This window comes from Vollenhovia emeryi, unplaced genomic scaffold (genome assembly GCF_000949405.1).
Source record: "Vollenhovia emeryi isolate VEMERY1.0 unplaced genomic scaffold, V.emery_V1.0 DF939139.1, whole genome shotgun sequence".
Classification (NCBI taxonomy): domain Eukaryota; kingdom Metazoa; phylum Arthropoda; class Insecta; order Hymenoptera; family Formicidae; genus Vollenhovia; species Vollenhovia emeryi.
This window is the reverse complement of record NW_011967227.1, coordinates 727586-749491: the sequence shown is the minus strand read 5'-3', so window position 1 is coordinate 749491 and position 21906 is coordinate 727586. Positions and strand designations below refer to the sequence as shown.

Below are 21906 nucleotides of genomic sequence, written 5' to 3'. Positions count from 1 at the left end.
AATTCTGGTAAATCCTAAAGGAATTATCTGATTCGTCCATATTCAACCAGAAATTTTTTTCAGTGTAGACGAAATGTGTAGGAAGCGTAATTTGGAACAGCGAAGCGTAAAAGAAACCTCAAACACTTCTTTTACGCTTCGCTGTTCCGAATTACGTTTCCTACGCATTTCGTTTACGCTTCTGTCACTCTCCCCTTACATTCGATTTACGCTCCAAATTCTACTTTCATCAGGGTTCATGTTAAAACGCACGCAAGACTGTATCATACATCAAATCTCCAGGGGCTCGATCATGAATCTTTTCCTCTGGCGTGAACTCGTAAACAGTGAAGAATTTCATTGAACACCTTCACTGTTCGTCAATGAAGCTGTTCACCTTTCGCGAATTCACGGCTAGAGGCAAAGGCTATACGTTCAGCAGAAAAAGCTGCTTTGCAACTGTTGTAAAATTCGTGAATCTGCTTGGCGTATGCTCTTAAATTCATTCAACATTAAAAGAATACGCCAATCAGACTCACAAATTTTACAACAGTTGCAAAGCAGCTTTTTCTGCTGAACGCAGCCAAAGACTCACGGACCGAGGCCCAGCGTTCCGTTCTGCGGCATTGAACGCGCCCTCTCGTAAATGATCATCGTCATGAATGACTTCGGAAAGAAATGCAGCGTTGCCAATTTGTTTTACGCACGCGCCCGTGATGCTCCGACATGGCAACGTGGTCACGTCGGCGCGGCCTCATTGCCGCCTCGACACCTCACAGCACCGCGAAATGACGGACGCGTAGCGTCCAGAGGGTCCCCGAGTGACGGAAGTCCGTGCAACGTGACCTAACATCGCCGCGCTACGATTTTTCCCCCATGAACAAAATCGTTTTTCCGCTGCGGAAGCCGCGCTACGACTGGGACAGGCCGTAACTCGCATTCTGTACCACGTCTGCCTTCATGCCGCATTTCCGCCGATCATCGGGGAGTTCTTCGCTATTTCGGTCGAACAGGTAACAAAACAGGTGTACATCGATTCCTTCCGGAGCATCTCGAACGGATTGGCGCGAACAATGTGCTCCGAAAACAGGAACGGACGCCTATCAGTTTACTTTCTCAACGTCCACCTAAATAATGTAGCTTTCAATTGTTCCAATGATTAACAACAATCTTTGTGCATTACGGTAAAAACAATTGGCGTGTACAAATGAAAGTTACGGGTGACGGTGTAAACGGAAGAATATCGATGCTGCCAAACGGTGATCGAGCACAAGTGGAAAGCAAGTCGATAATATATTTGCTGGGCTTGGCACGACACGTATCAAAGAGAGCTCGCAGATATATTTTTATCAGCTTCCGGGCAACATTTGAGTAACGATTAGTTTGAAACGTATCTTCTTCCTGTGCCAGATGAATGCTTTCTTTGGAATCTTCATTCGTTAGCCCGAGAGAGTCATTCTGTGTCATGTGAATTTTTATTCTAGTTTTGTACACGCATTCTTATCGTACTTTACCTGATTTAACGTTTTATTGTCAAGAAGAATTGTTGCCGAAGATTGGCTGCTTTTTCTAAGACTTGATGACATAAATTTTTGTAAGCATTTCTATTATTATCTATCAGATTAGTTTTAAGTCATAAGCATACGAGAGGGTACGAACTGTGTTAAGTTGCAAAATTAATTTGACGTGAAACTATAAAGTGACATATTGCACAATTTTGTTTATTCGAGGCTCAAATTTTCAACAATGTATTATATACACTGAGAAAAATGGTTCAACTATATGTGGCGATCACGGGCTGCCGAGCAAATATTTGTCAATTCGTAAAAATATTCGTCAATTCATAAAAATATATGTTTTGTCATTTCAATAACTTTTTCTCAATGTATAAAAAAATAATTTCCGTTTACATTTGACAAATCGCGGAATGGAGGGAAGTGGAGTAAAATTTAAGCCGTCGAATTCTCTCCTTTGCTCGAACACTTTGCTTTCGATTAAGTCACAAGAAGTCTTATTTTATGTAGTATAAAAGTTTACGGTAAAACTTATTTCTTTTGTCACGACATAACGTTTCTTCCAAATATCTTGTGACGATGATTTTCTCACATGCAACTCGAAGCATAACTGAACGTAAGATGTCTGTGAAATAATATTACAGTAAATGAAAATGACGAGAATCCGGAGAATCTGCTGCATCGGAGCCGGTTACGTGGGTGGCCCTACGTGCAGCGTCATTGCACTGAAATGCCCGGAAATTCAAGTGACCGTCGTTGACAAGAGCAAGGAGAGAATAGCGCAGTGGAATTCGCAGAAGTTACCGATATACGAGCCCGGCTTGGACGAAGTAGTTGAAAAGTGTCGTGGGAAGAACCTGTTCTTCTCCACCGACATTGAGACGGCGATCAAGGAGGCCGATCTGATATTCATTTCGGTGAACACGCCGACGAAGACCTTTGGCAACGGCAAGGGACGAGCAGCGGACTTGAAGTATGTGGAAAGCGCTGCCAGGATGATCGCGGAAGTTGCGATCGGCGATAAGATTGTCGTGGAAAAGAGTACCGTACCGGTGAGAGCGGCCGAGAGTATCATGAACATTCTTCGCGCTAATCACAAGCCAGGTGTCTCCTATCAGGTGAGATAGTTCTTTTTCAACGTCGTAATTGAAAGAGAAAAAGCGACAGATACATTCCTAGGGCCTGAGCAGAAAGATTGTCGTAAACACTCGCGACAATCTTTCTGCTCGGGCCTTTAACAGATAAATTAAAAAAACGAAAGCACCAATGTGAAACAGGCGCAGAAATCAAGATGCGATAAATTTAAAACGGACGAAATTTAGTCAAATGTTTCGATTCCTCTTTTGGATCATCTTCGATGAAAGAGGAGAAATACAAGAAAAATCTGTTCCGTGTCTCAGCTACCAATCTCCTCTGCATCTCGAATACGACGAGTTTCATAGCGGTTCCAGCCGTTAAGAGAAATGAAAATCCAATGGTCACAACTGATAAGAAACAGAAGAAATGCAAAGAGAAACGACGGGAAAGGCAACAAGACAACAGTTACCTTCTCTAGACTCCACTTCGTACATTTAATTCTCACGATGCTCTATAACGCTTTTCTATATTTACTTTTAATATGCATTTAAATGTACCAGCATTGCCACGCAACGCAACGTTGCATAAATAATCGAATTGCGTTTTCAGAATTGATTCGTTCAACACAACACACGTGATACGCGGGATTTCATTGAGTTGTTGCGCCCGTAGTTGATTGTCGAACAGTAATCGCGCGATTTCGTACTTAAATTAATCGTCATTCATTGCAAGTAACGCCCTTGTTTCATATCGTCTGATTATTCGCCTTTTCTCAGGTGTTTGCTATTATTGTACATTACTCATCGATTTGCACGTTCGCTGAGATTATCTCCTCCATATTTACTGGAATGTATTAATTATTTTTTCAGATTCTTTCGAATCCGGAATTTCTGGCTGAAGGGACCGCGATAGAAGACCTGGTGAACGCTGATCGGGTGTTGATTGGCGGGGAGTCCTCGCCAGAAGGACAGGCAGCCATCGAGGAGCTCTGTAAAGTTTACGAACATTGGATTCCTAGGGAAAATATTCTAACAACGAACACGTGGAGTTCAGAACTGTCGAAACTGGTGAGTAATCCTACATTTCACATTCTAGTTGTAATAGCAGTCCCGCTATGTAAATAAGTCGCGTAAGTCTCATGAGGCTATATTGCGACATACGGTTTGCAGGTATGTATAAATTACGCAATAAATAAACTTCTGTTTCTTTTTTATTGAAACGATGGTTATTATACTAACTTGCAGGGTTGGGAAGTAACTCGTTACTTGTAAGCTTGTAACGAAGTTATAGTTACTTCTTTTTTTGGTAACTTTAACTTAACTTTGTTACTTTCTCTCCATCTGTAACTGTAACTTAACTCAGTTACATTTTTTCGATAACAAGTAACTAATTTAATAGTTACATTAATAGTTACTTTATATGTATATATTTTAAACCTCCACAAGATAGCAGGCCTTGCATTTGCGCATAAACGCCTTTGTCGACGCTTTACAATTCAAATGCAGATTGATATTTTTATTTTCATTGCAAGAAAGTAACTGCAAAGTAACGATTCGTTACTTTTTTAGCAACTGTAACGCGTTACTTTTCAGAATTAGTAACTTGTAACTATAACAATTATAGTTACACTTTTAGTGAAAAAACTGTGACCGTAACTAGATATACTTTTATAAAGTGACTTTTTCAACCCTGCTAACTTGTATAATAAATTAAATGCTCTGCAAATACATATTTGAACTGTGTAAAAAAAATAATATGACCTTTCAAAATATTAATTGATTAGTTTTAATTTCATATTCTGAGACATTCTCATATCTATCGCTGTTGAAGTTCCCACTTTATAAAAGAGTGTAATTTAATACTCATAAAATCTTCTTGTACGTAATTAGTGTATTTCCCCAAATAAGTATATAAGTATAAAGTATAAGCGTTAGAAATATATGTGTATTATTTAGCAAATAAAATCCTAATCTCAAGAAATAAAACAATAAGTTGCAATATACATTTATTTATATATAATCTGATTTTAGGCTGCGAACGCTTTCCTCGCTCAACGCATCTCCAGCATAAACTCGTTGTCAGCAGTGTGCGAAGCCACGGGTGCCGACGTATCTGAGGTCGCACGGGCAATCGGACTTGATTCTAGAATCGGTTCCAAGTTCCTTCACGCGTCGGTCGGTTTCGGCGGTTCTTGCTTCCAAAAAGATATTCTAAATTTAGTATATATTTGCGAGTGCTTAAATCTGCCCGAAGTGGCGGCGTATTGGCAACAGGTGATTGATATGAACGAATATCAAAAGTCACGATTTTCCGCCAAAGTTATAGAATCTCTCTTTAACACTGTGACGGACAAGAGGATTGCCATGCTGGGTTTCGCATTCAAGAAAAATACAGGAGACACGCGTGAATCACCAGCGATTCACGTCGCCAAGACGTTGTTGGACGAAGGCGCTGTTCTTCACATTTACGATCCCAAGGTCAGCTCTTTCTCTTTTCTATGTACAATGCGTTTCACATGTATCAGACTTGTTAATAATATAATAAGAATATTCTTAAAGTCGCCAGAAGTAATTAATAAATTAATAACATCAGTGATTTTTGTTCACCGTATCTGGCACTTAAAATTCTTATTGCAAAAAATATTGCGAAAATTATCCCAGCCAGGATTCGAACCTGGGACCTCCCTACAATCCGTGACGGGTGTCTTAGCCAGCTCGACCACCGGGGCTGTGATAATACTATTTGCAATAACATGTATATAACTTAAGATGTTGTTTACGCGTCTATTTCGACTTTTCAGAAACTGTGCGTCGATACGGATTGTCGACCTTTTTTGTTAATTTGTTAATAATAAATTCTTTAAGTATGAACAATTTATAATAAAATTACTAATTATAAAAAGGGATCCAGGGCCTAGACAAGGTTGTAGTGTCCAATAAAAATTATTTAATTAGAAAAGAATATACGTTTCGGTCCTTATTGGACCATATTCAGTATGAAGAAAGAAATAAATACAATTTAATGCGTGGACAAATTCGCAAATTAGATATTTACAAAGGATTACGCAGTCAATAGTATGAAAATAAAATAAAAGTTGTAATAAATTATAAAATGATTGTACATAAAACACGGCGCAAGTGAGTATAACATGGTGAATTAAAAAGAGAAAGTTGGGATCGTGTTGAACGTTACTGTAATGTAATACAGTAAAGTCATCCACACAGTTCAACACGATTCCAACTTTTATATTCCTTTTATTTTTATACTATTGACTGCGTCAAAAACATCAAATAAAGTTATGCATAACGAAATTATAGCGAATTTTTTAATAAATTTGATATCTTGTATATTGTTATTCTTAGATTGGATAGTGATTTTTACGTAAGATATGAAAATTAGAAATACTTCACTAATCAGTCATGATCAACAAGTTATTATTATGTATTATGCTTCGTGTATGGCGGCTTTCTAATTCTAATTTCTTCTAATTCACAGGTTGAGGAAACTCAGATTATCCAAGATTTGACTCATCCAACCATAACGAGCAATCCTGAAGATATAAAAAATCGAATCAGTATTTATAAAGATGCTTATAGTGCAACGAAAAATACACACGCGTTAGTTTTATGTACAGAATGGGACGAATTTATCGTAAGTAAGAAAAGAAAAGTCGTTTTCTATGATGATTACAGAAATCATTCATCCTTAATACTAATTTTTTCACGTAATTATATATGTTCAGTGTTGTATTAATATAATATGACGATGAACAAATTAATTAATATTTTATTGTCCTAATACATGATTTGTAGGAACTGGATTACACGCAGATTTATGCAGATATGATGAAGCCAGCGTATATTTTCGATGGAAGGAAGATTTTGAATCACGATCGATTACAAAGGATCGGTTTTGTTGTCCAAACTATTGGTAAAAAACTCACGAGATCCGCAATTTCCAGAGTGTGGGGTAGCCAGACGCAAGTTTAAGCAAGAACGGACCAAACTACAAGCAATACTTCCAATTTAATAAAAAGCCATCAACAATTATTACAAGTTTTGTTGAGTTAATCCAAACATATAGATGCATTTGTGAAACGTAGAATATTGAATTTTACTATTTTAGCAAACAGATACGTTTATCTCCTAATGGATGTGTCGTTATAGACTGCGCGTAGTTCAAATAATGACATTGATTTTGTCTTAAAATATGAACTCGTGCTATTTTCTACAATTGGTGGATTTAGAAAAAGCCTGGATATTACAGAATGGAATGTGTCTTCTAAGAAACATATTTTAAGAATTAGAAGATTTTGTAAGAAGGTTTCATACATTTGAGCTATTTGTCCCCAAGGAGAGCCAATGCGCGTATAATGTGCTTTAAATGTACATTTAAATTCGCATTTAGTACACGTATTTGTCCCGCATTAAATGCACATTTAATGTGTATTGTGGCAGTACATTCCAAAAAACTGTACCATTATCCGCCTATGTATAATTTTTCCTGCATAAGCATGTATAAATATAGAGATTTATATAAAATTATTTATCTCAAATATGCCCAAACATGTTAAATTCGCGCATTTCGAACACACAAATAATTGAAGCCAATGCAATAAAACGCGCATTAAAAGCACGTTCTATGCGCATTGGCGCTCCTTGGGCCATCACAATTTAATGAGTTTTATAAAATTAAGTTTTTTGGAAGAAAATGAAATATATCGATCTGTCTATGATGTCATGTTTAAAATTTTAATATCATGTTTAATTGTATTTAATTATCTTAGAATACTCTAAAAAGAGACAGATAAAGAAATACACATTTTTTAAATCTCATACATAAATTATAATTTTCTTCTATCGGATATGTTATATCGATATAGGTGTGAAAGCTTGACAGATTTTGTAATATTTTCCTGGCGAGTGACTCTAATAGTTGAAGAAAATCAAGGCAGGTCAGTTGCTTGGTGACAGTTAATAGAAATGGAAACGTATTAGCCAATGACATCAGACAATCACATGTATATCATTAATACATTTATAAGGGATTCATTTTGTAAAAATGTTCTATATAATGCTATATCTCTATAAACTATGTACCACTAGAGCAAAAAAGCTACAGAACTACAGAGCTTGTAGAGCGAAAGTTTTGCTTACAAAATACAATAATTAAAGCTAGAATTTAATGGCAACTTTTGCCAATTTTTGTTGACATTTGTATTTTCGTCAATGAGCTTTGATACATTGTAAAATGATATTTTTTCTTAAATATGATCGTATTTGTCTTAAAGCCAAAATCCTTGTTTCTTTAAATAATTGTTTCCTTAAATAATTGATTCATAAGTAAGATTAAGCACTGAAAAGGAAAAAAACAGAAACGAGAGCTTTAGCAGCATTCAAAGAATTCCATTGCGTTTATAATGCGGTCTCTTCAGAAATAAAGCATAAAATTAGCTTGAAAACTGCAATTGATTTCTAACTCTGAGATAGACAATTGGATCGCCTTAACGCGGCACCGCCTAAAAAGAGATATTATGAAATCTCTTGAGTTTTTACACCGTAATTATTTATTTAGATATATTATCAATTATTATATTATCAACGAGTACGTATACAATGACAAATGGCAATAAAACAATGATGATTTAAAGTGTTATGAACGTTTAAATACCTTTATTTTTATTTGTTTTTTGATTATTCGAAATTAATGGTATTTTAATATTAAGTATATATGTATAGTGAAAATATTCCATACACACATATTATTGCAACAAGTATTTATAATACGCGTAATAAAGAGACATTTTCTTCATTATTATCTTTATGAGTTGGCCTTCTATCTGTTATCATTGTACGTTAAATAATTATTACAAACTCTTTCTTCATAAACACACTTATGTCGATATCTTATCTCAAATTTTTTATTTAAGTTTGATATACTCTAAATTCCCCATGCAAACAACATAAGTGTTCTAGCTTCTCACTTCTGTGTCGTTTTTCTAATATATAAGATTATTTGTATAAGAAACGCATTTTGTGATAATCAAATTTGCAATGTATTTTCGAAGTGTCAGTTCGAACACATTTATGTACATTTTATATACTTTTTTAAATTCGAATCACGAAATAGCTTAATGCAGTTTTCGTGAATTCAGCATTAAAAGTATTTTGAATGAAGTTTAGAAAGAACTTATTTCTTATTAACTTATTAAATGTGTTTGCAGTATTACACACGCGTTTAATATTGTTTCGAATCGGACGTGTAGGCATGTAAAATAAGACATTTTAATTACTTATACCTTATTTATAACAAGTATCGTAATGAAAACGCACCGCACACTATTTGAAGTTATTAAAAATCACTTTACAGTTTATAAATACATTATACATATTACAATAATCTGCAAGAGTTACTGTTTTTATAAAGTTCACACTTATATATGCACTTACATAGGCAGTACGTTACATCTTACTGCCTAGTGTGTGTATTGTGCATAGGTTCCAGTTACATATCTCATAAAAGTTTATAAATAAATTTTATATAAAAATAGTTTAATAATTAATGTATTAATTCCTCGTATGCATTTTAATTTGTTAAATAACCATACGAAAGATGATACCTAATTGCAAGTTTTACATAAGATAGGATTAAGGGAAACATTTGCTTTGGTACAGAGTTTTCGCAATTTATATTTTAAATTATCTAAACACTGTGAAAAGTATTTAGAGGCTGGAGATATTTGAAAATTTTGGAAAGATTCGATTTGTAGCGTTTTCTTACCATGCAAGAAATGGATTGCGCCAAACTTATTTTTTTACCTTACGTGAATCACGATGCTAATGAAACTAAATGTACCTTCAACAGGCGCATGCGCCAATTTCTTGGCAGTAATGTATCAAATTTTCGCTAAGCCCTGCTGTTAACGTGGCGTATCTTTAAGGCAAAAAATTTGATGAAACACCGCAAGAACTTATGTCTGCGGAATGTATTAGAAAGTTAGGTTTATACTTAAATAATTTTCTTCGTAATAAAATTAAAAAGTAATGTTCTTTATTACAGTCCGACGTAGAAGTAAGTGTATTCGTATCTAGCATATCTTTGCAAATTGTAATAAAAGATGCACAAACTCGCGCGTAATAATCAGGTTACTTAATATTTTTATAAAAATGATCACTAATATACTTTCCCTTAATTTTCTAATTACTTTAACGAGGCAGATCAAATCGAATTATTAAATGTGCACTTACAATTTTTCGCTCTTAATATTTTCATACAAAATAAAAATGATAAAATATCGGAAATTCTTTTCTTATCGAGACTTGCAATTAATGACTTCTCTATTATAAAAATTGTCAAGACAGCGTGTTACGAATCTGCCGTGCATAATGCGCTCCGATCTCAACTTTTACAGTATATTTCGGAGCACTCTTTCTCTCTCTTCTCCATGATTTCGAAAGACGGAAGATCTGCCTCTTGGAATTTTCCTATCCATTTATTACTTAGGCCGGAAGGAATTTGTGCCGCCTCGTTTCTCGCGGTTTCCTAGCGAAATAGCGGAAACGGAGGTAACAATGTGCACGCGGCTATGTACGAATCTGAGGCAGGCAGTGACGTGTTTGACGAAAGGTTTCAGCAGTAGCGGCGGTAGTGGCAGCAACACGAGTCGCTGTCGGGCGATCAGCGAGAGGAGCTCGAGCGGGCCGCGTGACAGTCGCGTCGAGATTGCGCCGGAGTGCCGACGACGACGTCCACGACGACGACGGCGACGGCGATGATAAGGACGCGCGGCGCGTGGCCGTTTTCTCGAGTCCGTCGGCGCGCGGCTATCAGTGATACGCCCGTGGTGAAATCCTACGGTCGCGCGAGTGCGTACCTCGGCGCGTTCGTCGCGAGAGAATTCGCGATAGGCCGGGCCTGTCGGTAGGAAAATGGCGGCGCGCCTTCCGCGGCGGCGACGTCGCGCGACGAGGCACGTTTGAGGGAGATTTTGACGCTCGCACCGCGAAACGATCGGCCCGCGTGACCAGCGGCGATACCTACCGCCCACCCTCGTCCACCCGGGTACGAGACGGTCCTCGTGCGCGCGGGTGTTACGCGATCGGGGGAGAAGCGGCCGGAGCAGCGGCCGGAGCAGCGGCCGGAGCAGCGACGTCGCTCCGGACGATGTGATAATCCGTGCACTCGGACAACGACGACGCGGGCGCGTGCGAGTGATACGCGTTGCGAGTCGCGCTCGCCCCCCCGGCAGCGGCAAGTGCCGTCACGCGGGCGCTCTTATGCGAGTGAGCGCCGCGAGCCAGCGGCATCGGCAGCGGAGGCACGGACAGCGGTGACAAGTGTCCCCGTCGGCGAGGCGGCCACCTCGCCCCGTCCCCGCGGGGGATCGCTCGCCGGAGGATGATGATACCGCGACCCTGCCGCCGCGATCGGCGCTGAGCCGCGGCGGCCAAGGCCGGCGGCCCTCGGCGAACGGCCACCACGGCGGACCACCGGCTGCACCCGCGGAGGCTCAGGCAAGATGAGGGGCGTCCGCGACGGCGGCATGGCGAGCCTCATCGCCCTGGCGCTCCTCTACCTGCTCCACGCGTCCTGCCCTGTCAACGGTAACGTATATCACCTTTGCCGCCGTAGACATAGAGAAAACTTACGTCGCGCTGATAGCACCTTGCGGCGCGAGATCAGGGAGTTGCCGCGGTAATTCATTTCTCGGACGCGGTCACGTTAAACATGTAGATATTGCGAAATCAACAAGGGCGTGAGGGTGCAGCGCGGTTTCGTTCCTGTCTTGATATTGCGCTGGCACATTTCATTGTGCATCACGGTACATTGACCGGAGCGTCTCGACTCCGATTTGAGTCGTCTTCCGCGTTAAATACGGTAAAACCCTTCCCCGCGGTCTCCCCCGGTCGTCGACGAGAGCTTTCAGACTGTCAAATCGAAAAGCCATTGATTTTCAAGTTATTGTACGATTGTACAGGCGGCAGAACATGAGAGCGGAAGTGCTGGTGGAATAGTGGAGCAAGTCTTCTATTATGAGATAGGCTCCTAATATGAGACGGCGGAGTTTCTGCTCAATTAATAGGCATCGTCTATCGGTTCCATCATGAATTTATTGCTCTTGGAGCGAAATCTGTTTGGTGGAAAAGCGATTGTTGGATCGTGTAAGAGCGTCGCGAAAAAAGATTTGCGATTGAGTTTGAACTCATATTAGATCTCATAATAGAGGACTCTCCTCTACATGCGTTGGTTGAAAAAATTCACGCCGATTGCAGTCAAAAAAACGGTCGTATTAAGAGACGAGAGATGTAATTAAAGAATGGCGAATAGCAATAACCGATAGAGGAAGGTCTCCTATTATGAGATAGAATTCTAATATGGGATAGTTTCGGAGTTTCTGCTGAATTAATAGGCAATCAGTTGATTCCACCATAAATTTGTTGCCCTTGAAGCGAAATCAGTTTGGTGGGAAATTCGCTGTTAGATCGCGTAATCGTTGCGAAAGAAGATTGAACAAATAAAATTCATAAGAAATTTTATTTGTCCATTGAATATCGGACTTTACTATGGAGAAGGTGCCTCGCTAACAGAGTACAAGTAACAATTAAATATTTCACTCTACCTGTGCGTGAACAATTTTAATTAATTATTGTATTAACACCGGGGCATTTGTGATTTAATTTCGGTGTTGAAAACCTACTGTCTGATATTAGAAACCGATCTCATAATAGAGGATTTTTCTCTATTAATAAAAGTAAAACAATAAATGAAGGTACAGCTTGCGCTCAATAAAATATGAGACATAAAGTTATATTTACACTGCTCTCAACGGAACGATGTAAACTCAAGATGCGAAAAGTGGATGACAGAGTTCACGCCGACTGCAAAATATGTTTACCATTGAAGTCTTTCGTAAAATTAGAATCCGCGGGCAAAATCGCGCCGACGAGGCTTGGTTGAACTGAAAGGCTGTAAGTATCTCACACGTTCCTCTTAATTACGCTAATTAGGAAGTATAATTGAACCTTAATTGGAATTTCTGGCAGAGTTTACGTCAATTTAAATAAAACGCGTTTTATTCATAGCGTGAATCGACGAGAAAGTTTTTATTTCCTATCGCTTGCAATTACGAGTTCATAGATACGCTCTTACTCACATTCCGGTTTCAGAAAAATTGACTTGAACATCTTAGTAAGATTTAAATCGGGGATACTAAAATTGGAGGAGAAAGATGTTATGATTAAAAAAAGAATGAGGCGTATATATATTCATTCTACAAAAATAATTCGTGTCTCCTGTTAATCTTCAATGTACGATCTCAGACCGTCGACCGTCGTCGTGACGAAAGAAAGAGAGAGAGAGAGAGAGGGGGGGAGGGAATTAGATATGTACATATTTGAACAATTCTACTTTGCCGAGCCACTACACACTCGCGCTCCTTATTTTAAAGTTCCGTTTAAAAGTCAGCTCGTGGGAGGCAATGCGAATGGAAGAAAATCACGGTGTTAACGGGAAAAGACACGATGATTTCGGCGAGGCTCTTTGTTGAGGCTCGCACTTCTGTTTGTCCCACGCGCTGCGCCTCGTAGACGAATCCCTCCGCCGTGTGCGCCGTGCGTGCGCGTATTATAACGCGTCAAGTAGTCTACCTTTCTCTTTCTACATTTTCGCCGCGCCTCGTCCCGCGCTCGTACCCGCCGTTCCTCCGTGAGGCCCGAGCGTCTCTGTCTCTTCCTCTGTCCCTTCGTTCCAGTCTCCTCTCCGCCTCGCCTCGCCGTCCCGCCCGTTCTCGCTCCTTCTCCCCTTTAACGGCGCGCACATAACGTTGCGTAAGTAACGTGTCGCGCCGTGGTGTACAGAAGGGCCGTTTAATCTCGTTGCTGCACGAGGTCCGAAAAGCATGCGGAAGGGTGAGCCGGTGCATTCGGTTCCTACAAAAACACACGCACGCACGCACACACGCACGCGCGCGCGCGCGTTCTCTCTCTCTCTCTCTCTCTCTCTCTCTCTCTCTCTCTCTCTCTCTCTCTCTCTCTTTGCGACTCCAGTTTTCAAGAGCTGCGCCACACCGGAGCGCGATTTACCCCTTCAGTATTACGATATACCGGGGGGGGCGTTGGATAGCCTAATGATAGAGCAGTCACCTATCAAGCGAAAGACCCGGGTTTGATTCCCGGTCCTGCCACTCCGCGTATGATACAAAGAATTTTGAGGAGAGAAATATTATTCCACTGTGGTTATAAAATAAGAACCAGAAACGCAAACGAATCTTAAATAATTGGGATGATGTGTCAGGGGCGCATTGTATTTTTTTGTTCCACAGTATAGAAACAGAAATCTGTAATAAAAAATTATAAGCAATTACTGTATTCCATCGGCCTCTGGAGATGATTGTTTGGCAAGATTGCCCTTTTGCGTTTCTCTTTCATTTCATCGCCAGGCTAAGTTTCGATGCTTCCTCCTTGCGCCAAATTTACAATGGCGTGTATCTCCTTAACTTTATATCTGTGTAAACCCAAAGATTAAAATGACCATCTTGTTACTAGTTTCTTATTAACGCAATTAAAAATCGGAATTAATTGCAGAATGAATTATGAAAATTGGGAAGATAATTGTTTGTTCCAATTGCTTGAAAAATTTAAATATCAATCGTATTATCTTTTATGTATGGAATTGAAATTCCTTACTTTTCTCGTGTACCTTTTTCACGAATCAATACAGAATAATGTAACGTCGATGGGACTCTTGCACTTTACAGATATTGTGTTCCTGGAAGCTTGGTAGCCTAATTATCTGTGCAATTCAGAAATAGAATTCCTCGGCGATATAGTTATCCTTGTTACATTCGCTCATCCTTGTTTAATCTGTTAAACAACTGCCTCATGTTTCACTCCGAGAGAGAGAGATATTAAACACGCAAACAGTCGGATCTGTTATTTATTATCCAGATAACTGTTACTGTTCGTTGTGGGTGAGCATTGTTGTAGCTTTCGAGAATTTTAGATCGCTGAATTCTTAGCAATGCGAGTTCGCAAACCTTCGGATAACGCGTTTACAAAGGAATATCTTCAAAATTAAAATTATGTTTCGGTGTAAAATCAACACTTATATTGTAATTATTTTAAGGAAAGTCCCCTATTATGAGACAGGATCCTAATACGTGATGGCGGGATCTCTGTTAAATTAATAGGCATCATCAGTTGATTCCATCATGAATTTGTTACCCTTGGAGCGAAATCTGTTTAGTGGAAAATTCATTGCTAGATTGTACAATCGTTGCGAAAAAAAAAGATTTGCGATTGCATTTGGATGTTGAAAACCTGCTATCTCATGTTAGAAACTTATCTCATAATAGATGGCTCATTCCTCTACGTTTGATACATTTAAATAATGGAGGTATCAAAACAAAGTAATTAAGATACGATCCTAGAATAATTCTATATAATGGAGCTATCAAAACAAAGTAATTAAGATACGATCCTAGAATAATCCTATATATTATTTCTATACTTATGTTACTTTTGTTTGAAAAATATCCTTAAATATATTTCTTCAGACATATGATAACAATTTTATTATAAAATATTGCAATTGTCGAAACATACGTGAAACGAAATAACAGCTCGTATTTTCAATACGATATCGAAGTTTTGCCAACGCCATGCGCTCTTATCGTCAAGGTATTCAGCTGCGATATTGCTCAAGTTTACGATAGGGAGTTCAAGGAAAGGTTAATGTGTGCGTGTGTTTGTCTAGAGATTTTAAGATTTAATTATATGCGGCGCAGATACGAAGTATTTCGAATAAGTGCGTTGCAAAGGGGAATAATTTTTTCAATAAGCAATATCTTCGAAACGCCAACTCACCGATCATACGAATGTGTTTACATCAAGTATTTATTTATATCGCTACCACCTGCACTCTTATCTCACATGCATATTTAATTAAGATACACACTTACATTCCGAGATTCGTATGCCTCGCTTGTTTTTTCAGCGCTGTCGAGCTCATCTAAATGCGGGAGAACATTATTTAATTTTCATTTGTGCGCGTTAACTAACTTGCGCGGCATTTAATAGATATGCGTGTTATTGTTTCTCTGACACGTGAGAAATTGTGTTATCTGATGCACGGAGTAAATAATTCAACAATCTTAAAAATGGATCGCCGTTACATTGCTAGAAGAATAATAAGTTTAGCTATTAACGTTTACTGTAAACAATTTTTTCAACATTTGTATACACGTTTTTATAATTTATAACTAGGTGAGAAATTAATTCAACTATTTTAACATGGATTCTAATGTTGTTAAGGTTTAATTAATCTGTAATAATGAAATTACTTATAGTAACTTGATACAATGATTAAAGTGTCTGTGTTATTTTTTAAAGCATCGTCAGTGGATAATTGTTTCAGCGAGAAAACATTTTCTCTTGTTGAGAAAACGAGCAAGTAGCGATATAAATAAGTAAATTGTAGTGAATGACATGAAAAGATGCTTGATACTTATGTTGCTGCCAGAAAGGCCTTGTTCGGAAACACTCGATTTGACGATATCGTTGGCTTAATGAAAGAAGCTTGTCATGTCTCTTTATCTCTCAGACACACACAAATACATGTACTTTTCATCTCTCCGAATCAGCCCTAGTGTACTTTATTCATTCTCTAGTATCTTCGTTATATCCTTCCCCCTTACGAGGCTCGGCTCCGCTTTGATGGATTCGACGTTTGGTAATTGTCGTGCATGTAAATCGGGCTCTCGAATCCTCATTGAAAAAGCAACACACGCTCCGACGTTCCTGCAACCGATGGTCGAAACGTTATGCACGGTCGGTTCTTCATCCACTCGGCGCATTGTTATTCCGCGGATCCTTACGGGCCATTAGCGTTTGCAGGTTGTTTGATAAAACGATCGTAAGATCCGGGAGAAAGACTGGCTGTAACGACGTTAACGATATTCTATACGCACTTATGCGTGTCTATATATGACATAACGCGGTGTGCATGTAAACGCAAATATTGACTAATGTCTCTCGTAGAAGACTTGGAGTTGCTAAAGGAACGAAGAGACAATAGGTAAACACAAACGAGTTTTATAAATTGTTCTCGCTCTAATAGTAAAAGCGGGAGCTTTTCTTAACGGATGAACATTGTTAAAATAAATAACGTATAGATTTGTCAGTCATACGTTAAGTGTATTAATATATCTTCCATTTTAAATAATTCTTATAATATTCACTTATAGAAAATTATTCATATAACATGTTTTCTTATTAGTTTTATTATATTATTACTTACTTTTAAATATTTTCAGAATTTTTATGGAAGAATAAGTAGCCGCATAATGTTTAAATTTTCATAATGTGTGTGCATACATTTCTCCACAAATTCTAGGCTTTACAACAAGTCGGTGTGAAATGTAGGACGAACAATATATTTATAGCAGCACTATCGGCGCTAAACCCGCGATAACTACCATTATGTTGCACAACGTTGCTTTAATCGCAACGTCCTATACATATTTGTCTTGAGTTTCCAGTTATAATCTACGATCGAACGCAATGCGTAGATATTGTTTACACGCACGTCATCTTACTGTTCAGTAAAACGTCAAAGTCATAATATTTTCCCCGGCGAGATACGGAGGGAGGTCGAATGACGCGATTTCGATCGATATCAGCTATCGAAAAAAATATCCATCTGTCTCTATCTTTTACGAGACATCACAATGAAAATATATGTATTGTTTCAGACAAGGCTGTCAGCGATAACAAGGAATTATTTCTAATATGTTTTATGTGCATTTTATTGTTAAAAATAATATTAGTCCAAGTTGAATTGGATTTCTTTTTAAGAAAGAACTATCGGTAACATACTGTCTTCTCTTATAAATGTTATATTTTTTATTTATCGTAGCATTTTTGGCAAAAGTTAAGGTATTGCGTTCTTTTCAATAAAAATGTGTCAACTGACTTAATCACACGTTTATTAAAAATAAAAGTGGAGGAATCTGGAAGAATGAAAATTAGCTTAACTTGGAGTTGGTTGAAATAAACATTTAAGTTTATATTTTTTTATATTACATTGTATTGAATAAAATAATTATAAGGAAAAGTTGATGAGAATTTAGAAATTGGGCAATTGCGGAAAATTGTTCTCAATGTTATCAAAGGATTTGCTATGACAAATTGCACATATCGTGCTTACCGCATTACTTTTGATACTTTCTGTACGATTGACCGGTTTTCTTCTAGAGAATCCGGTTATTCTGCCGTTTAATGTTGAAAATATGAGGATTGCATTGCTCTTTACAAAGCACACCTGATGTAAGATGACCATAAAATAATTTATTTAATTTTGTTTTAAGTAATATTATTTACCATTCATGTACCTATTTGCGTGAAATATGGTAATAACATATATCTCTTATTATTTCACTTGAGCGTAGAGAGAATTATATGTAATTTTAACTAATACAAATGTTACTGACATTATCAATTGATATCGAATATAAAATTCGAAATTGTACGAATACATTTAAATGCTCAATAAAAGTATAATCGTTGTTTTGTATTTTCGCGCTCACACTCCATTATGAAAGCGGAATTTAAAATCACAACCGTGGTTTTTTCTATATTGAGCATTGAATTGTAAATTAGAATTAAAAAGGAATCGCGCGATAACAACACGATCACATTGAATTAATTATCGATTGATAAGTAGAGTACTTTTCCTATTACAAGCATTTATGCTGATTTGTAATGAAGTGACTCTTATATTGATGCCTTAAAACGCATTTCAACATACCGACTTATATAGCATAATCGCATGCACGTAAAAGTAGAATCTTTCTATTAAATTTGACTTTTATACACTTTTTTTCTGTGTGGGTAGATCAATATATGGTGCACTTACATTTTCCACATTATGTGATTATAAAGAATCATTCTTGATGCATCCAAACATTATGGAACGAAGCGATTCTTGTGCAAAATTTTTTGTTCGCAAGAACAAGTTATATTAAGACGCATTGCTAAAGTTTCAGCGCACTCATCGCAGGTCTGCATTAGCTTGTGTAAAAGTAGCGATACCTGAGTGTAATCACTCAAGCTTCAAGGTCTTCTTTCTTGAACCCACTATTTTTTTTTACGCGCTGTCCATTTCCTTCTCTTCATTTTGGCAAGCGGAAAGCGCATGAAGAATAGCAAGCCTATCAGTCAGTGTAATACTATTGTCAGACCGAATTTCCATATTCTTGAAACCTGTTAGCTTTTTTTACCGTTTTCAATTTGTGAGAGAATCTTCATATTACAATATGTAAACCAGAAAATTCTAAATTCTAGGCACATACATTTCCTTATTGTATAAGTTAAACATAGTAAAATTTTCACGTTGCAGTAAAATCAGTGATTTCGGTATTTCAAGTGTTCCAGATGATTTGAATTGCACAGTAGTTTGCTTATAAAATTTTTTAAATTTATCTCAAAGAATAATTGAAAATGATAAATATTCAATGTATCTTGAAAATTGTGTGTCAATATTTGCGAGACTCAGGACGATGTTATATTATCGTAAAATAAACTGCCCCTCAATTGTGGTAAGTGCCGTATAGCGTTTCACGATAATATCTTCCTTCCCATATTTCTTCCATTCCGTGCCGAACCACGCAAGCGCTCTTTCGTGAAATTTATTTCACCTCTAGAATTCGATATCATCAAATAATCCATATATTTACTCGCAAAAGTGTACATAAGAAAAATAGGAAAATATTAATCAATTTACATTTATGATTATATTGATATTTATTGTTTTATTATAAAGTAATAACAATAAGAAATTGTGATAACAGTAATAACATGTACTTAAACAAAATGGATACTTTGGCTATATTTAATTTAAAGTAAATTCTAGTTATATCGTTTGTTAATTGTAAGAAAGTAAAAGATTAAATTGTTCGCAATATTTCGATTAAATTTAACATTATCGACATACTATTAACAATTTTATTTACTAGATTTTAACTTAAAAAATTTGAAAATGGTATGAAAAAGCGTATTATCTAGTCAAAATTTCGCAAAAGAACGTTTCCGATTTGAATATACCTACATGGAAAACAGAGAAATTTATCATTGCTTTCAAATATTTTGTATAACTTAAATGATTCTGTTTTATTTCCAGGATTACTGTGCTATTGCGATATATGCACGGATACCAATTACACCTGCGAAACCGACGGTTATTGTTTCGCCAGTACGAGCCTGAAAAACAACGTCATTACGTATGCTCGGAGGTAACGTATTTGCACGTGGATTTTATTGACGAGTATATGCGATTTACACTCGAAACTCCCTTTTATTGATTTATCTCTTGGTCGCCGGTGGATTTGCCGTCAATCGAATAGCATTAGAACGAAACCGACAAGCTCTTCCCACCTCCCCTAAATAATATTCACTCTTCTTTCTCCCAAGCCTTATTATTTGTTAGTTTTCAGTGTATTATATCAATTAGGATATACGTCGCAAGGCATACAACGGATTATTGAATCTTAATAAAATGCTTTGTAACATACGATCAGTTAGAAGCGCAAAATCGAGTCCGTCTCGAGAGGAAAGTTTAACACGTTCAACAATTATTGACGTTCATAACGAATCGGATGATCATTATGACGTCGATGTTTGTTAGTGGGCGATCAATGACACTAATGTAGAATTTCTAAGCCGTCTCAACAAAACAAGATCCGGCTCGTTATCATCTTCTTCGCGTTATCTGTAATATTTATCGTACAAACGGTCCATAATACGTTGCAGCGACACTACATGTACTTAATGTACACAAAACAAAATCGTTGAGTTAGGTAGGCGATGCAAAGATTTTCTTTATAAAAATAATTCCTCTTTATTGTTATTTAATTTAATTTTTGATTAGCAATACTTGATTTATTTATAAACACTCATTTTTTCTTAGAACTAAATTAAATTTTTTCTCAATTTCTGTATTTCTGTATATTTATATAGGAGGATGTAAAGGATTATATATTTTTGTTTGTATCGATGAATTTTTTTCTGTTGAAAATGTATCACAATTTAAAAGAATATTATATATTTTTTACTCTTAAAATTTATTACAAGTTTTAAACTTCTAGACAATTATATATCCCTAGTGTATACACGTGAATATAAATGCCATAAATTTCTAAATTTTATTTTCATATACTTGTGAGCTCTTTTATTATATTTCCATCATATTTGTCATCAAAATTTAATTTATAGCCTAGTGTTTCCTTATTAAATTTTGGATTAACGATCCAGTAAAAAATCTCTTCCTCTGGTCTACTGGATCATTGGCTAAACACTACCAGTGGAAAGCGTATTTACTTAGAGTTTGCTTACGTAATGTTTATCACATATGAGGCTTGTGCATTTAACGGTTCAGGTCACCGATCATCCGTGAGAAATGTCGCGTAGCATTCCCATCGAGGGACGGCCTGCGGTGGTTTCGCTTCGACATTGAGATCGATGCCCTCGTGGTTTCCACGAATGAACGTTTAGCCGGTTTTCCAGCCCGCGTTGTCCGGGCCATGATTAGCGCCCTTTTCGGCGGAAACGAATTATTGTTGTCGGCTAGTCGTCGCGTTGGTAACGCGCTGCCGAACGCGATGCCTGGTAAGACTTCAAGTTCGACCGCTGTGGGCCATGGAAATTCTGGTCGCGATCGATCGCAGGGCAAACTCGGGGCGAAATTCGATGTTACCTTCCCTTCTTCCGCGGTATCGATTTCGAATACGTCGAGGAAGTTTCTTACGCGCAAGCGTGGGGGTAGCCATACACAAATTTCAATTCAGTCCAAGCAGATGAGATGACGCTGTCCTAACCAGGGGCCCTCATTTTTTTTAACTGCGTCGTAGTGCGAACGAGAATTGCTCGGAACGACTTTACACGATGCATTTTCGGCGATTGTTTCAGATGAATCGATTAAAGTAAACGTTATGGATAAATGCATTTTTATGACACAGAAGCGCATTATTCAATGCAATGTAACGTGCTTCTTGGGGAAGCCTAAAATGAGAATCGTATGAAGACCTTTTAATTGATACTTTGAACAATTCAGAATATCAAATTATACTTATATGAATCCAATTTTTGCTTGGGAAATTGAACATTGTAGCACTTACGAAACATTCAGTATGTAAAATTTCTTTCTCCTATTTATGTTCTTAATTTGAATTTATTTCAAAATAAACGTCCGTAGGTGAATGATAAAAAAGAGAGAGAAGAATAATTCAGTCATTTTTTCAATACAACTATTGCACGATACCTTTCTTTGATCTCAAACAGTTTAC

The 21906-nt window shown here is 37.5% G+C and overlaps 2 protein-coding genes across 4 annotated transcripts in view; both read left to right on the top strand.

Annotated features, from left to right (window-relative positions):
• The first annotated feature begins 912 nt into the window (after window positions 1-912).
• LOC105567252 (UDP-glucose 6-dehydrogenase) lies at window positions 913-7284 on the top strand. The gene is made up of 6 exons (XM_012021971.1): window positions 913-992; window positions 2138-2611; window positions 3440-3637; window positions 4601-5047; window positions 6066-6221; window positions 6383-7284. Exons 2-6 carry the CDS (start codon window positions 2141-2143, stop codon window positions 6557-6559), a joined length of 1449 nt encoding a protein of 482 aa, XP_011877361.1. The 5' UTR covers window positions 913-992; window positions 2138-2140; the 3' UTR covers window positions 6560-7284.
• A 3690-nt stretch (window positions 7285-10974) lies between these two features.
• Window positions 10975-21906, top strand: part of LOC105567251 (TGF-beta receptor type-1) — a 31413-nt gene continuing 20481 nt past the window's right edge. For 2 of the 3 annotated variants that reach the window (XM_012021967.1, XM_012021969.1), the window contains exons 1-2: window positions 10975-11173; window positions 19746-19857. In XM_012021967.1, coding sequence (XP_011877357.1) covers window positions 11089-11173; window positions 19746-19857 — 197 coding nt within the window. In that variant the 5' untranslated portion in view covers window positions 10975-11088. The remainder of the gene's footprint in view (window positions 11174-19745; window positions 19858-21906) is intronic. The other variant, XM_012021968.1, reaches the window with a different exon arrangement.

What these genes read in the sequence shown, in the direction of transcription:
- LOC105567252 (XM_012021971.1), top strand. Translation starts at nt 2,141, where the DNA reads ATGAAAATGACGAGAATCCGGAGAATCTGCTGCATCGGAGCCGGTTAC. An exon ending in AGCCAGGTGTCTCCTATCAG is followed by an intron (nt 2,612 to 3,439) that starts GTGAGATAGTTC and finishes TTATTTTTTCAG; the next exon opens with ATTCTTTCGAATCCGGAATT. An exon ending in TTCACATTTACGATCCCAAG is followed by an intron (nt 5,048 to 6,065) that starts GTCAGCTCTTTC and finishes TCTAATTCACAG; the next exon opens with GTTGAGGAAACTCAGATTAT.